The sequence below is a fragment of the Artemia franciscana genome, chromosome 19 (assembly GCF_032884065.1).
Source record: "Artemia franciscana chromosome 19, ASM3288406v1, whole genome shotgun sequence".
In the NCBI taxonomy this organism is placed as follows: Eukaryota; Metazoa; Arthropoda; class Branchiopoda; order Anostraca; family Artemiidae; genus Artemia; species Artemia franciscana.
The window spans coordinates 19,419,660-19,435,387 of record NC_088881.1 but is presented as its reverse complement, the minus strand read 5'-3'; the positions used below and the strand labels follow the sequence as shown (position 1 = coordinate 19,435,387).

Sequence of the window (15,728 nt, the reverse complement as noted above, 5' to 3'; positions counted from 1 at the left end):
TTGGCTTACTTGCTATCAGGCACGTCACTAAACTGCCAACCGGTAGCAAAAATTATCTTTAAACATATATGAAGCCACAATGAATTGAAATGTTCTTGTAAACAGCACTTTAAGAGATTTAATTGGGTGGACTGATTAAGTTGAGAAATTGTATATATGTAGAGTATTGCATCAGTGTGGACCAAGAAATCAAATCTTTGGAAATGATTTTTTTGACCAAACAGGATCAATTAACATCGAGTTAAATTTAAAAATAATAAGCTTAAATTAATTCCCTATGAATTTGGGATTTCATATCGAATTCTCTTAAATTTTCTATGTGTTTAAGAAATCACCAGCCCCTCGGCAGGGAGTACGGGATAGGCTGGACCATTTTTTGAGTAGATATAAAAAAATGTGATTTAAACGGATAAATTTGTTCGATGGGTTATACTGCTTTTCCCAAGTATTTTGGGGTCAGCTTCGCAAGAGCAAATTATTGCGTGAAGATATTTCGTAAAGAATGTTTTGAATGTCCAGATTGAAGTAACTTAAATCTGTCGATTGTTATTGCTTTTTTGCTTTTTTTGTGTGCTAGTTTGTGAGCTTTTTATGTTTTTTTTTTGTTTTTATTTCTAAATCCTCCTACTTCTCTCGAAAAGTTTTCTGGGTCAATTTCGACCATATGTAAGTAACCAGGGTGGAGAGATACTTCCAAATCGCTCGTCTCAAAATTCATACAGTTTCTCAGACTGTTTTCCAATTATGAAGCAATGATTCTATTTTTCTTTCAATCGAGCAATAACCGGAAACAAATCAAAACCAAATTCAGACAAGCCTTTTTTGCATTTTGGTTTCAGCAATTGCTGCAACCTACCAAATGGCGAATTTCAACCCCTTATAACCAATAATTTAGATATATATATATATATATATATATATATATATATATATATATATATATATATATATATATATATATATATATATATATATATATATATATATATATGTATATGTATATAATAAGGAGTTAATGCCTCCGGGGAAACAAGAAGACATTAAATAATGTATATAAAAACAAAAATAAGAAAGTTTTCCATTGATGTTTTGGTGAAAACAAATCTCCTCACACCACTTGTCCCCTCACATGAAACCTTTTCTCGTGGTGCTCCTGTTACGACCCCACAACTCCACTTTTTGTGCCCGTAACCCTGTAAATGTTACCTTTCATGTAATACAGAAAATATTATCCCGCAATAAAAGTGGTGCTGTAACCTCATAGCACCCAAAGAGGTTCACTCCAAAAATATTCGCGGGAATCAAGGGAATTGGTTCCCGCCAATTCCGGAAAATTTAAGAAGTCACGAAAAGATGCTAAAACTCAAAGTTTCAGGCAGACCCACTAGGCCCACTTTTGTTGTACCTAAATTGAGGCTGAAATAATGAACATTAAATACGATGGCTGAAATTCAGACCGTTTGTTTCAAGATATTAAAAAAAGGAAATTGTTTTTTTAATGAAAGCAAAGAAAAGTATTAAACCTTAAATTCGAACTGAAACAATTTTGTATATGAAGCGGACAAATTTTCATTCTGAATATTACCTTGTCCAGATACTATTCCTATGTTCGGTTTTCCAATTATCAGGTCTTCTCCCGATTGAGTGCAACGAGTTTGACACTGGAGAATCTCCGAAGTCATTCCCATAGATGAAAATGATTACTCCAATTCTATTGAGTATTATGTGGAGTAAGCCACAGTGAATATTACAGATAGCCCTAAAAAATTGATCGTTAAAGTTAGTAGGAATTACCGTTAAAGGTATTATTTATAAATGCCTGAACGAATGCAAAAAGTACATCAAATAAGTTTCAAATCTTAAACTGCAAATCTTAAGTTTGCGCTAGCGATTAAAGTTTCACCTTCTTTATTAAATCTAATTTAAACTTCAGAATTTAAAACAAATTTTTGATTGGATTATCTTAAAATTTATTTAGACTTGTTTCTATTGTATGCACACACACAGGAGCGGGAATAATCTGGGCTTCTGCTGAGCCGGCCCTCGAATTTTGTAAATCTTTTCTGGAGTTTCCAATTTTTTTTAGTTTTGCGTTTTTTACCCTCCTTACAAATAAATGAGTACTTTGTAAGCTCCCGTCCTGCTGTATAACATCATGTGAAATATTTGAACCACAATCAGAGCGAAACTCTACAGGATGACTATGAATGATTATCTAAATTATTGCATAAGAATAAAACTACATGTACATAGTTTATATGCTTAAACCTATTTAGTCCTAATCGTATGGATTAGAAGGTTTCAAGGTAACTATGGACAGTTGTCGTTAATATTTTTAAATATGAGAAATCGGGCATTTTTGAATTTTCGGGTGAAGTCGGGAGAAATCGGGGAAGTGATTGTGTCACACAATCACCCCCCGGGGAAAAATATAAACAAGGATCCGTGATCGTGCTTTTGTCAAAAATTCAAATTCGACATTTTCGTATACTGGAGCTTGAAACCTTTACAGTAGGCCTACTGTTTTTGGATATGTTGAATCTGATAGGGTGATTTTCATTAAGATCACTTGATTTTTAGGGGTATTTCCTTCCTTTTTCAAATATTGGCAAATTTTTATCAGGCTCACGACTTTGGATATGTAACCAAGTCTGTAACCAGGGGGGGGCAGGAGGTTTGAACCCCCCCTCCAACAAAAAAATTGTCTGACTCGTAAAAATATAACAAAACTTGACATAAACATATTTTTTATACATTTTTGTTTTTTTTTGCGCACCCCCCCCCCACCCCCGAAAAAAATTCTTGTGTAAAATATCCCCCGAAAAAAAAATCCATGAAACGGCCCTATGGGTAACATCAAACTTCATGAATTTTATATATTTTGAATAAGTATCGAAATTTGACTCTTGATGCATCTGTTTTTATCAAGACTATGTTTGTTCGTTTCGGTTACTATTGAGCCGCTTCGCTCCTTACTTATAGTTCATTACCACGACCTGTTAGATAACACATATTTGAAGATTTATGATATGAGTACTAGGAAACATGTTGAGGCGAAATTTTATTTTCAACTAAATTTCTAAAGACAGTAGTCTCACAGTAGTAATCCCACACATATAACTTTTGATAGGTAACGTTTAATTTCATGAATTTTATATATTTTGAATAAGAATCTAAATTCGATTCTTTTGACGTATCTATTATTATCAAGAATATTGTTACTATTAGTTTCGGTTACTATTGAGCCGTGTCGCTCCTTACCTACAGTTCGTTACCACGAACTGTTAGATAATACATATTTAAAAATTTATGATATAACTGCTAGGGAAACTATTCAGGAGAAAACTGATTTTCGGCTAAATTGCTAAAGACAGTAGTCTCATAGAAGTAACACACGTATATATATATATATATATATATATATATATATATATATATATATATATATATATATATATATATATATATATATATATTATTATATATATATATATATATATATATATATATATATATATATATATATATATACCAGGGCACTTATTTTTAGGCCCGCAATTTAAATTCAGCTTGCTTCAAATTATACTTACAACACCACCTCTAATAAAACAGTCCGTGGTAACGAACTGTAGTAAGGAGCGACCGGGCTCAATATTAACCAAAACTCTGAAAATTGGAATTTTTTATGCCAATAGTTACATCAAAAAAATTACATTTTATTGCTGATTTTAAATCTATAAGTTTCATCAAGCTTAGTTTTACCCGTCAAAAGTTACGAGCCTGAGAAGATTTGCCTCATTTTAGAAAATAGGGGGAAATACGATCTTGAAAGTCATACGATCTTGACGAAAATTACACCATCAGATTCAGCGCATAAGAGAACCTTACTGTAGAAGTTTCAAGCCCCTATCTACAAAAATGTGGAATTTAGCATTTTTTGCCAGAAGACAAATCACGGATGCGTGTTTATTTGTTTTTTTGTTTTTTTTTTCCAGGGGTGATCGTATCGACTCAGTGGTCCTAGAATGTCGCAAAAGGGCTCATTCTAACGGAAATTAAAAGTTATAGTGCCTTTTTAAGTGATCAAAAATTGGTGGGCACCCAGGCCCCCTCCCACGCTCATTTTTCCCCAGAGTTACCGGATCAAAATTCTGAGATAGCCATTTTATTCACCATAGTCAAATAACCTAATAAACTATGTCTTTGGGACGACTTACTCCCCCACAGTCGCCGTGGGAGGGGCTGCAAGTTACAAACTTTGACCTGTGTTTACATATAGTAATGGTTACTGGGAAGTGTACAGACGTTTTCAGGGGGATTTTTTTGGTTTGGGGGGAGAGTTGAAGGGGGGCTACGTGGGAGGATCTTCCAATGGAGGAACGTTTTATTGGGGAAGAGACTTTCAATGGAGGGGGCGCAGGATTTTCTAGCATTATTTAAAAAAAAAACAATGAAAAAATAAATATGAAAAGTTTTTTCTACTGAAAGTGAGGAGCAGCATTAAAACTTAAAACGAACAGAAATTATTACGCATATGAGGGGTTTACCTCCTCGTAATACCTCGCTTTTTACGCTAAAGTATTTTTACTAATTTCAACTATTTATTTTACGGCCTTTGTGATTCAGGGGTCATTCTTAAGGAGTTGGGACAAAATTTCAGCTTTAGTGTAAAGAGCGAGGTATCGACGAGGGGTGAGCTCCCTTATTTACGCAATAAAAACATACGAATATAGAAGTTCGATACGTAAGTTAATTCGTAAGTTACGTATATTTTTTACTTATGAAAACGTTCGTAAAAAAGTAAAAGTTATAGTTACCTTTTTAAGTAATCAAAAAATTGGAGGGCAACTAGGCCTCCTCTCTCGCTCCTTTTTTTTAAATCTTCCGATTAAAACTATGAAAAAGCCATTTAGCCCCCAAAAAAATAATATGCAAATGTCATTTTAATTATTTATGCGTGGAGAGCCAAGATAAAAAAAATGCATTAATTAAAAACGTCCAGAAATTAAACAAAAAAAAACTTGTTTTTTTTTTGTTTAATAAAAAAAGCAACCGAAAGATAAGACAAAGTGTTCAGTATATAATCCATTAATATTGAAGTGTGATAATTTTCGAAAAGCACTAACTTCAGTGATTAATCTTCTTTGAAATCACCAGCAGTTTTACTCCAACTCTTTTCTCCGTTAGGGCATGAGAAACAACTTTTAATCCCCTTCCACCGGTATTTAGTGACTACAAAAAGAGTCTGATTTAAAGGAGACACAAAGTGGCCACCTAGGGCTCTAAAAGTTGTTGTCGACAGAGCCAAGTTTGAAAGTGATCTAGGGGGTTTGAAAAGAGATTATAGGGCAATTTTGCGCCTCATTGAATAATGAGATTTACTAGATTAGTAGTACACGTAGTTAATTGAAGATTTTTCAGTAGGTGGTAATGAAATGGTCGATTGGATTTGAAGGGGATATAGGGGATATCTACTATTAACCAGCGGTAGCCCTTACGAAGTATAATACAATAAAGACCCATATATAATCCATAAGCTAATACCAGACAGTAACGCATACCAACTTAAACATGTTCTCAACAAAAAAGGTGTCGAACCAAACTAGCAAAATGATTTTTCTTACTGATGATAATAAATTTCAAACAGATACAAGGATTATTACCTTTATCTTACAAATGGAAACTCTTTAAGAATTAAATAAAAAGAACAGGTTTTTTTAACTTCAAGTAAGGAGCGAGATTAAAACTTATAACGAACAGAAATTATTCCGTATATGAAAGGGGTTGTCCCCTCCTCAATACCCTGCTCTTTACGCTAAAGTTTGACTTTTTCTCAGAACTCTACTTTTTAAAACAATAAAAAAATTAGCGTAAAGAGCGAGGCGTTGAGGAGGGGATAACCCCTTTCACATACGGAGTAATGTCCGTTTGTTTTGAGTTTTAATGTTGCTCCTTATGTGCAGTTAAAAAACTTTTTTTTATTTTATTTGATTTCTGGACATTTTTGAACTAATGCATATTTTAAAACAAAATTTGTAAAAAAAATTAAATAACAAAAATTTGTATAACAAAATTCCGTTGTTATCTCGTTGTTTTTTTAATAATGCTTGAAAATCCTGCGCCCGTTTCATAGAAATTCTCTTCTCTCACGATAAATTCCTCCATGGAAAGATCCTCCCACGTACCCCTCCCTCCGACCCACCCCTTTATCAATGCTTAAAAGACCCCCTGAAAACGTCTGTAAACTTTCCAATACCCATTACTATATGTAAACAATGATCAAAGTTTGTAGCTTGCAGCCCCTCCCCCATGGACCGTGGAGGATTAAGTCGTCCCGAAAGACGTAATTATTAGGTTTTTCAACTATCCTGAACAAAATGCCTATCTCAAAAATGTTTGTTCCAATTTTTTTGTCTCTTAAAAAGGGCACTAAAACTTTTAATTTCTGTTAGAATGAGCCCTCTTGCGACATTCTAGGACCACTGGGTCGATACGGTCACCCCTGGGAAAAAAAAAACAAGAAAAAAAAAAAAAAAATAAACACGCATCCGTGATCTGTCTTCTGGTAAAAAAAAATAAAAAAATTTAGTAGGGTCTCTTATATGCTGGATTTGATGGTGTGATTTTCGTTAAGATTATGTGACTTTTAAGGGATGTTTCACAACTATTTTCTAAAATAAGGCAAATTTCCTCAGGCTCGTAACTTTTGATGGGTAAGACTAAACTTGAAGAAACTTCAGGAAAAAAATCTAATTCTTTTGATGTAACTACTGGTATCAAAATTCCATTTTTTAGAGTTTCAGTTACTATAGAGCCGGGTCGCTCCTTACTACAGTCGTTACCAAGAACTGTTTGAAAAAAAATGAAGAAATTAACTTAAATAGGTTACTACAATGAAACGAAGAATTGAAACATTTGGTGTGGAATTAATTGATAAAAAGTTCTCATCAATTGTGCCCGACAAATCTATAAGGACATTTTTTATTTATTTTCACAGGTTTTTGACGATAAATTACGGGCAATATAAATAATAGTTCTAATTAGAAAAAAAATCTCTGGAAGAAATACTTAGTGTACGTTTCACGTTAAAAAAATGTAAAAAAATACATAGTTAAGAATTAAATATGATGCCATTAATCATTGGAAGTTGCAACACTATATATATATATATATATATATATATATATATATATATATATATATATATATATATATATATATATATATATATATATATATATATATATATATATATATATATATATATATATATATGTATATATATATATATATATATATATATATATATATATATATATATATATATATATATATATATATATATATATATATATATATATATATATATATATACAAAAAACATGCACGAGTACAAGAAACACGTAAATGACAAAAATAAACACTAAGCTAATAATGGTCAAATCCGTGAAGGAGAGGTTGTGGATCGGACACACATAACTAGATCAGTGTTTGAAAAAAAGAATATTTTCAATGCTGGAAACAGTGAAATTTTAACGAAAAGCAAAGTTTCTATAGCAATTAGGCTACGCACGGAGGTGCCAATTCATGAAAGCATTGGGGGAAGCGATATACAATTTCTAAGAATCTGGGGGGAAGTGAATTTCACCCTCCAGTTGAAACCCCTGCTAGCACATAACCTCCCAAAAACTACAAAGAAGACAATTATTCTACAAGTGCAACATCCAAGATAGTTTGTTGGGTAAGCAAGACACCAGCAACTTTACTGAATTTGAGAGCAAATAAATCAATGGGGTATTTCTATGTATATTTTGATGCCTATAACAAACCACGAACCACTTTGAAACTTCTCCCCTTCCAACTCTTTGTCAGTGGTCCTTGATAGGGCATGAATACAGAATTGTATACTACTGGATTGTTAACCACTTGTTTTCAGTGTTTAATTTCTTTTTATAAATTCATTGCATTGCTATATTATTTGCCCCTTGATTCTGGTGATTCGAAATTCACTTTTCTTTTGACATAATCTCGTTTATTTCCGTAAGCAAAACATATCAAATGGTACTGCCAAGTTAGGCTTAAAAGTATAGACCATTCACATCATCATTCCTTCTGAAATGTCCAAGTTTTTTCGAAATTAAATATCATCCAAACTTCTAAAATGTTATTTTTTTGTTTCAAAATTGTGCTATTTATGTGGCTTCACAAGTTTTGTTTTCTGATTACATAATTCCATGTGCGCCAGGAAAAGTTATTTTTGCGCCCCATTGAAGAAGGGTTCCGAACACATTAGGGGCTCGGAAGTTTGGAGACTCACCCTTTTCTCTTCCCCCAAAGGATTTGAATCCACTCAAATTTCCAAAAGATAAAACATAGATATTAACTGCTTCCAAGACGTAGCAGAAGTCGCTTATATAAGTAGTTACCACAGTAATATCATTTTATATCTTTTTGACTTTTTGTCAGTTTTTCAGCCTAATATGTTTTATTTTGATTTCCTTTTATTCCCTTTTTTTGCTGAATAAGGAACCATGAGCATTGGTCCGGATTGTCCGCTATTTCTTTATTTCAACTCCATAGGTTGTATGTCCTCCGCTTGGTTTTTGACGCTAACGGATATTTCAGTAGCTATGAAGTTATACATGTGCCGGGCGGACTTAAATTAAATCTACCCATATAAGACATTAAGAAAAATTTCATTAGATAGTATTCAAATTTCAAACAAACAATCCAACATCAGCCTGGTAATTATATAGCCACCACCATCGACAAAGTGGCGCCATTCTAACACTGGTATACCATTTACCTTACATGTTACACTAGGCTCAGGCCAGCCATTAATCTATTCTATCAGCCATACCACTTTTGTATTTGATGTTGAAAGTGTCGTTGCGAAGTCGGTTGACAGATAAAGTCATCCGTGATACTAAATAGCTTCGAAATTCAAATCTGATTAGCGTTTGGTCAATCAGTTGATGTCAATTCAGTAATGGACTGAACAACCGACGCTCAAGATGTCAATTAGATTAGGTTACGTTCTAATGGGTCTTTGAGATAAAGTCAACACAAGCCTGCTCATAGCCAGAGTCATTGCAATAATTGGGAGAGTGAGATGACTCTAACCCCTATCAATTAGGCTTCCCATTAAAAACTGTCGAGCATAATAATTGGAATATATTATGCGACAGAAAGATATTTTTTGACTTCTACATTTTGAATTTATGCCAAATTTTGTTCATTTAGCTCAATATACCTCCAATCTGGGCAGAGGCGCCATTTGGACCAAATCCTGGGGTGGGCATAAACCCCATCTTGGGCCCCCCGACTCACTTCGTGTCGCGTAATCATCTAGGAAATGGGCATTTGACAGAACTAGAGAATTATATTATGTAACTTACCTACTTTTAAAGTTTACAATAATTAATAGCAAATAGCGTAATTACCCCAAGGGTCGTCAAGTAATTATGCTTTTTGGTTAATAGGTGTGCAGTAATTTCAAATCAATTGGACAGAATGGATTATGTTGGACATAATGGATTATTATGGCCGGCAAAGGGCCCTTTGTGGTGGAAGCTTGGGCCCCATGAAAAATCTGGGATGGGCATTTGCCCACCCCTGACCCCCCCCCAAATGGCACCTCTGAATCTGGGGCTCCTTCAGAACTGTTTTATTTTCATTTATTTTTCTTAGTATCAACAAGGTAATGCTTGATAAATGAAATATTTATATCTAAAGCTTTTTTTTTCGAACAGACCTATTTCGTAAGAGGATAGAAACCGAATATTCAAGTCCGTATCATTCTGAGCAACGATGTTCAGTTCAATCCTCCAAAGTCTGCTTAGTAATAAAAATAAAGTTTCTAATCATCTACTTAAACAATATGTCTTCTTGAATTTTTGAGAAGGAAAAACAATCTGTAAAATGACAATTGGTAGCCGCTTAATGTTCCTTGGTAATTAATTTTTTAAATGAAGCATAAATGTAACAAAAAGAAAATTGAATGTGCAACAATTAACAAATATGATCATGAACAGAAATACTGTTAATCCACAAGTGTTGTGTGTGCACCACTAAAAAAAAAACATGACGTTTAACAAATTTTAGTTTCGGGAGTCCATCAGCAGGAATAGATCTTAATGTCACGGAAAATGAAATACCAATTTTCTGCTAATGATATCAAGAAAACCTCAGCAAACCCGATCAAAAACATAGACTAATTGTCGCATATCAGAGCAATAATTACGCGCAACATTTACCCCAAGGTAAAGGCTTAGTTAAAAATAAGTTTGAAAAGTGAAAAAAAAAATACAAGAGCGCAGAGAGTTAGAGATGTGGCATAATAAGATGGGACCCTAAAAATGGAGGCCACCCAGTTTGTTTCAGCCACACACTAGCCTTTGAATACATCTACATTATTTATTTAAAAACCGGTCATACAAAATTAAATATGGAGCATTGGCTAAGAACATAAAGAGATTGCTCTCTTAAAAAAATCACTTCAAAAAATGGAAAGAAACAAATTGTAGCGCAGGTATAATATACCATATATCATTTTGTATACAGACTAATGGGTATTGTGAAGAGATACTTGTTTTTTGATAGAAATATTGGGTTTATCAATTCTACATTTTTCCACAAAATGCAAATTACGAACCCAATGAGGGCAATCTATAATTTATTCGTAAGAAAAAAAAAAAAAAAAAAAAAAAAAAAAAAAAAACAGCAATGTGTCGACTTACCTAAATTTGTTAACTTTTTTTAAACTATGTAATACACAAATAATAAGGCAGATCTACAGAGTTGAAGATACTTGAGAAGTTGACCTGAGTTGGGAAGATGCAAAACAAAGCCCAAGTCGATGTTAATTATCAGCCGTGATATAAATTGTCTGGCAGACTATGCCTGATTTAGGATCCAATAGAGACATCGAGGTAAGTGGTGTGATCAACTGGCTTAAAACTACTATTTCATAGTGGAATATCTTCTGAATGATCTTGATTCTTCAAAATGTCATTGGAAAAAAAAAAACTAACGGCAGGCTGAGACCTGTAAGGACGAAGTACGAGGTAATGACAGACTCAGCAGCAAAAGTTTTGATATGAAAAAGTTTGGGAGAAAAAACAGTACCTTGGCACGTTCTATTCTCAACATCAAGAAGAATGTCAGATAAAAATATGTGGGTAGAGTTGGGACCAAATTTTTTAGAGAACTGAAGGCCATCAGTCTTGGACGATACATGGCGTATAAGTTAGACTTTGAGGCGAGAGAACAGGCTTCTTAGGGATTTGAAGCGATCAGCAAACCACAAGTTTTGCTGTAAGAAGTATAATAATCGTGGCGGTGCAACTCAGCAGTTCAAATGTCTTACGTACATCGTGGCCAACAAAAAGATGAGCTGCAACTGCCTCATAAGCGTTAATTAGAGCACCGAAAATAGTGGACAACGTCAAGGCACAGATAAGAGAAGACTGGAATCAGATAACAGGTTGGGAAAAAATCTACGACCAAAAGTTTACAATACCTTTGGAACTCTTGATAAATTAGTGCAGGCACTAACAGTGTAATCCAACAATATTGAAACACCATTTACACAAAGTTGGAAAAATCAGGATCAGTTAAATGTAAAGCCATATACTGACCAGACACATCCAATGTTAAGGTAATTATATAAACAATGTCCAAAGAAAAACACAATTAATACCAAATTGAAACACATTAGAAACACATGAAACATTTGAGAAACACATTAGATTACAGGAACAATCTCATGAAATCTCAAACTATGTCGGGGGGAGAGGGATAGGATAAGGGACATATGCTTCTAGCCCCCTCCCCCTTCTGTGGGCCTATCCAATGTTTGTGCACATTCGATTAATGAAGGACAATCTTCCTCGCGTATATTGCGGTCCTAGGTCTGAATTTAGTGTGCGGAGGAAAATATTCTTGATAATTCAGATAAGTTATTTCACAAATAATTAAATAAATTACAATTTCATATACTTATGGCTTGGTTCATCACTTTTCATATTGTGCACGTTTTCTTCTATGAACTACCCAGGAAAATCATCAGATACTTACTTTAGCCACATTCAGTTTATGTTATTAACTGGCTTACCGCTGTCTTGCAAATGTGATTCGAATCACTTCATTGAGGGATGGCAAAATGTGCTACTTATAAGTTTAATTTTTCAACGGCTACTAAACTAGTCTTTGTTATTGCACGTTGCTATTTCATTCACGTTCTTGTTGATCCTTAATAAAATTTGCCCTATGCCGCCACTGACTGTATGAGGGGAAAAGTGAAAGAGCTAAACAATCTCTTGATGGGCAAATGAAGTAAACACGGCTTTTTTGTACTTTTTCTGAAGATCCTTCTCATTTATGCATTTATTTTATACTCTATTAGTCTTCGAATGAAAAAAAGAATTATTCTCCCTCCCCGAGCGTTGTACATAAAACAACCTACATGAACGTGCACTACAGTACATTTTTGAAGTACCTAACAAATATTGGAACACCGACGGGACCCAGGAAGAGCTTCACACATTCTTAGAGAGGTATACAAGTGGCTTTCCTAAATGAAGTTTTCTACAGAATAAAGAATGTATTATTCCTTGTTACCCTAATGCATTGAAAACATATTTTCTAGAGTTATAAGCTTGGATTTTAATTCCTTGAACCCATTTGGAGATAGATCCTGCTCGCACCATAGCAAAAAATAGTAGAGTTTTTGGTTGATAAAGGGCCAGTGGACCCATCATTGACGAATCTATAATTAAACTATAGTTTGAAAGTCTTTTTGATTCTCGAAAGACGGATATGCACATCCTTCGAATAAAATTCGAGGGGAGCGTTCTCCATTCGAAGTACTAAAAATGGTTAATTTTCTGAAAATTCTATATCGGTAAAATTTCTGTAATACAATCGAGGAGGAAATAATATATTTTGTTTTTAATGCTCGCCAAAGAATACAGCTCATTTCTTGCCTTTAAGCCACTCTAAATTCTAGACAACTTAATTTGTTGGGAAGGCATCTTCCTTTTTTTTTGTTATCCCCAAATAAGACGCCACTACTTTTTTAATTTCTGTGAGGATGCAGGGGGGGGCAGAGGCTGAGAACTAAGATCTTATAGTGAGCGGAATCCATGCTTCTTACTTTTTTATCACGGTGAAACAAAATTTCATTTTAACTATGTTGTGTTATTTTTTGGCATATTAAGAGTTTTATTCCCTGATTCACCACTAAATAAATTCCAAGGTTCTTTGATTTCTCTATGGATGGCAACAGGTAAGGGAAAATATTCTTCCTTGCGAATCCCTTTTGCGTCTAGCAATACATGAAGAAAAAGGCAACATTTGAAATACCCCCAAAAAAAATAAAGAAAACCTTTCTTAAAGAAGTTGAACATCCAGAAACAGACATAAAGCACGGACACGTTGATTAGGGAATTTTTCGCTCCTTCTAGATACTAAAAAATATCCGTTTCTGGCATTTTATAACAAAAATACCTTTCATTATTAATTTTATCAAAGGATGCTAGAAGCCAAAAATTGCCCTCCCCCTTAGATTTGAAAAATACACCCCCATACAATTTTCTGGATTGACACCCTTAACGCGGCATAATATAAGCTGCAATAGAAGCGTTTTGGTCCGTACATCTCTAAATAATTCTGATTTGAGGTTTTAAGGAACTTAGAAAAATTTGTCTTATATCTCAATAAAAGCTCAATATGGCTTATAATCCCAAAAAATAATGTGAGTTGTGTGTTTGAAACCTAGAATCACAGAAAAATAGGATCAATTGAAAATAAAGAAAATACATTTCTCTTTCTAAGTTCAGAGATATCTTCCATTAAGTTAAATCACCTCGAAATTCAAAGAGGTCATCTGTCTTGTATCCAATTTATCTACGCCTTAGAAATAGGGAAGGAGCAGAGATATGATCTTGAAAATATATTTTCATGGGACAACTTTGGCCCTAAGTACCTGAAAGTTGCATTTTCCTAAATCGACTACTTTTAAAGACGACTAAACGACATCTTCTAAAACTTTACCAATACATTCCCCTTGAAAACTTTTAATACACTTCACCTTTTCTACATAAAAATTATTTTAAGGTATCTTTTGTCTACTCCCCCAGCCCCCCCCCCCTTTCCGTTGTGTTGACGATATTCGTTGAACGAAGTGGGTGTCATTTAGAGGGGGCAGGGGGCGGTTGTCCACCAATAATTTGGAGAAAAAAGTTATTATATAGTCCAGGCCTCTTGAATATCTGGATATGGACCCCTCTTGCTTCCCCAATAAGAATGTTGGAATTTTGCCCCTGAGAAATAACATTGTAGTCAATTTATTTGTCCCGCATTTTAGCCTTTTGATTATGTACTTTATCAATGTAACATGGCATATACTTTTCGTTCAACAGAGCTTATTGTAAACAATTCTAATTAATATAAATCATTTTAGTTTAAATTTAAATTTTTTATATCAGTTAACTTAAATTGTAATTAATGTGGTGTATTTAACATGGTATAATATCAACACAAATTTCTTACCAATATCTTCTTTTTATTATTTGGATTACTTTGGAAACCCTTTCACATAATCTCATCACCGGAATCAAATTCCGAGCCCTCTAGTGCGTTGCCACACCTGGGCTTGAACTCTGGATCCCGTATTACCAAGATGAGGTCAAACCTATTACGCCACTACTGTGCTTATGCAAAGATTAATGTTCTAGTAGTTTTCTACCGGATAAAATTGCAATTTATTGGGCTGTGATGCACGATAAGCGAACAACCTATTGTAGTAATAGTTTTCAGTGAGGGCTTTGAACGCAAGTCAATAATTGCAACTAGCTATTAAATGTCAAAACTTACAAACAAATCAATTACAATAAGTTAATTGAATTAGGGTAAATGTCATAATCCCTTTAGCTAAAATTGAATGAACCCAATAAATAAGAGGACTCACTTGAATGTACGGTATTTAATGAACATGAAAAGAAAATTAAGTCATCACCTTTTGTAAATATCAAGCCGAGTTCCCTTTATCAGCTTATATTAGATTAAAACCTTTCAATGAAAGTTATTGTCATAAAACTGATCACTTAACGTAACAAAACCGAACTGACGTTCAAGAGTTCTTCAACTTACTAAAATTTAACTACAGTTACTAAATTGGGCGTGGTAAATTAACTTAGCAAGATTGATTGAATTACTTTTCAGCAGTTGTAAATGGTGGATGAATCCCTGCAAAATGAGGCAAAGAGGCGGAGTTATCTTTTGAGGCGGAGTTATCAGTGGTTTCCAAGTAAAAGTTTTAGTTTTCGGTAGTTAGGTTTAGTTAAAAAAAGATTCCAAAGTCGCTGTTAAATGAGGATATAAACGTTTCAATTTACTTCAACTTAAGTACTGAATAAATTAAGGAATTTTGGATTGATTATTTGGGAAAATTTCAGATAACTTCCATAGCTAAACACCTTAAACCCAATAAATTTATTGTAAACGAAGTCTTTAATTAATTGTCATTGGCAGTACAATGAATACAGCTCTAAGAGGTCCCTTCTTAACTGTATGAGCTCCATTTAGTTATGAAGCCAATAACTGGGTAGCTAAGATAATAGCAACTTGATTTAAAGATTGGGTGATAACTCTTGCGGCTCAGAAACTGATGAGATATTGAGCAAAAACAGAAGAAAGTAACCAAATAAGGGGGTGGCAACAGAAAG

General features: G+C 33.8%; 1 protein-coding gene across 1 annotated transcript in view; it reads right to left on the bottom strand.

Moving 5' to 3' along the window:
- The window catches only part of LOC136039382 (homeobox protein aristaless-like), a 29,580-nt gene extending 14,429 nt beyond the window's left edge, over positions 1-15,151 (bottom strand). Inside the window, exons 1-2 of the mRNA XM_065723059.1 lie at positions 15,020-15,151; positions 1,586-1,759 (exon numbers count right to left, since the gene is read on the bottom strand). Of these exons, the coding sequence (XP_065579131.1) occupies positions 1,586-1,688 (103 nt within the window). The 5' untranslated portion in view covers positions 1,689-1,759; positions 15,020-15,151. The remainder of the gene's footprint in view (positions 1-1,585; positions 1,760-15,019) is intronic.
- Between the last annotated feature and the right edge of the window lie 577 nt (positions 15,152-15,728).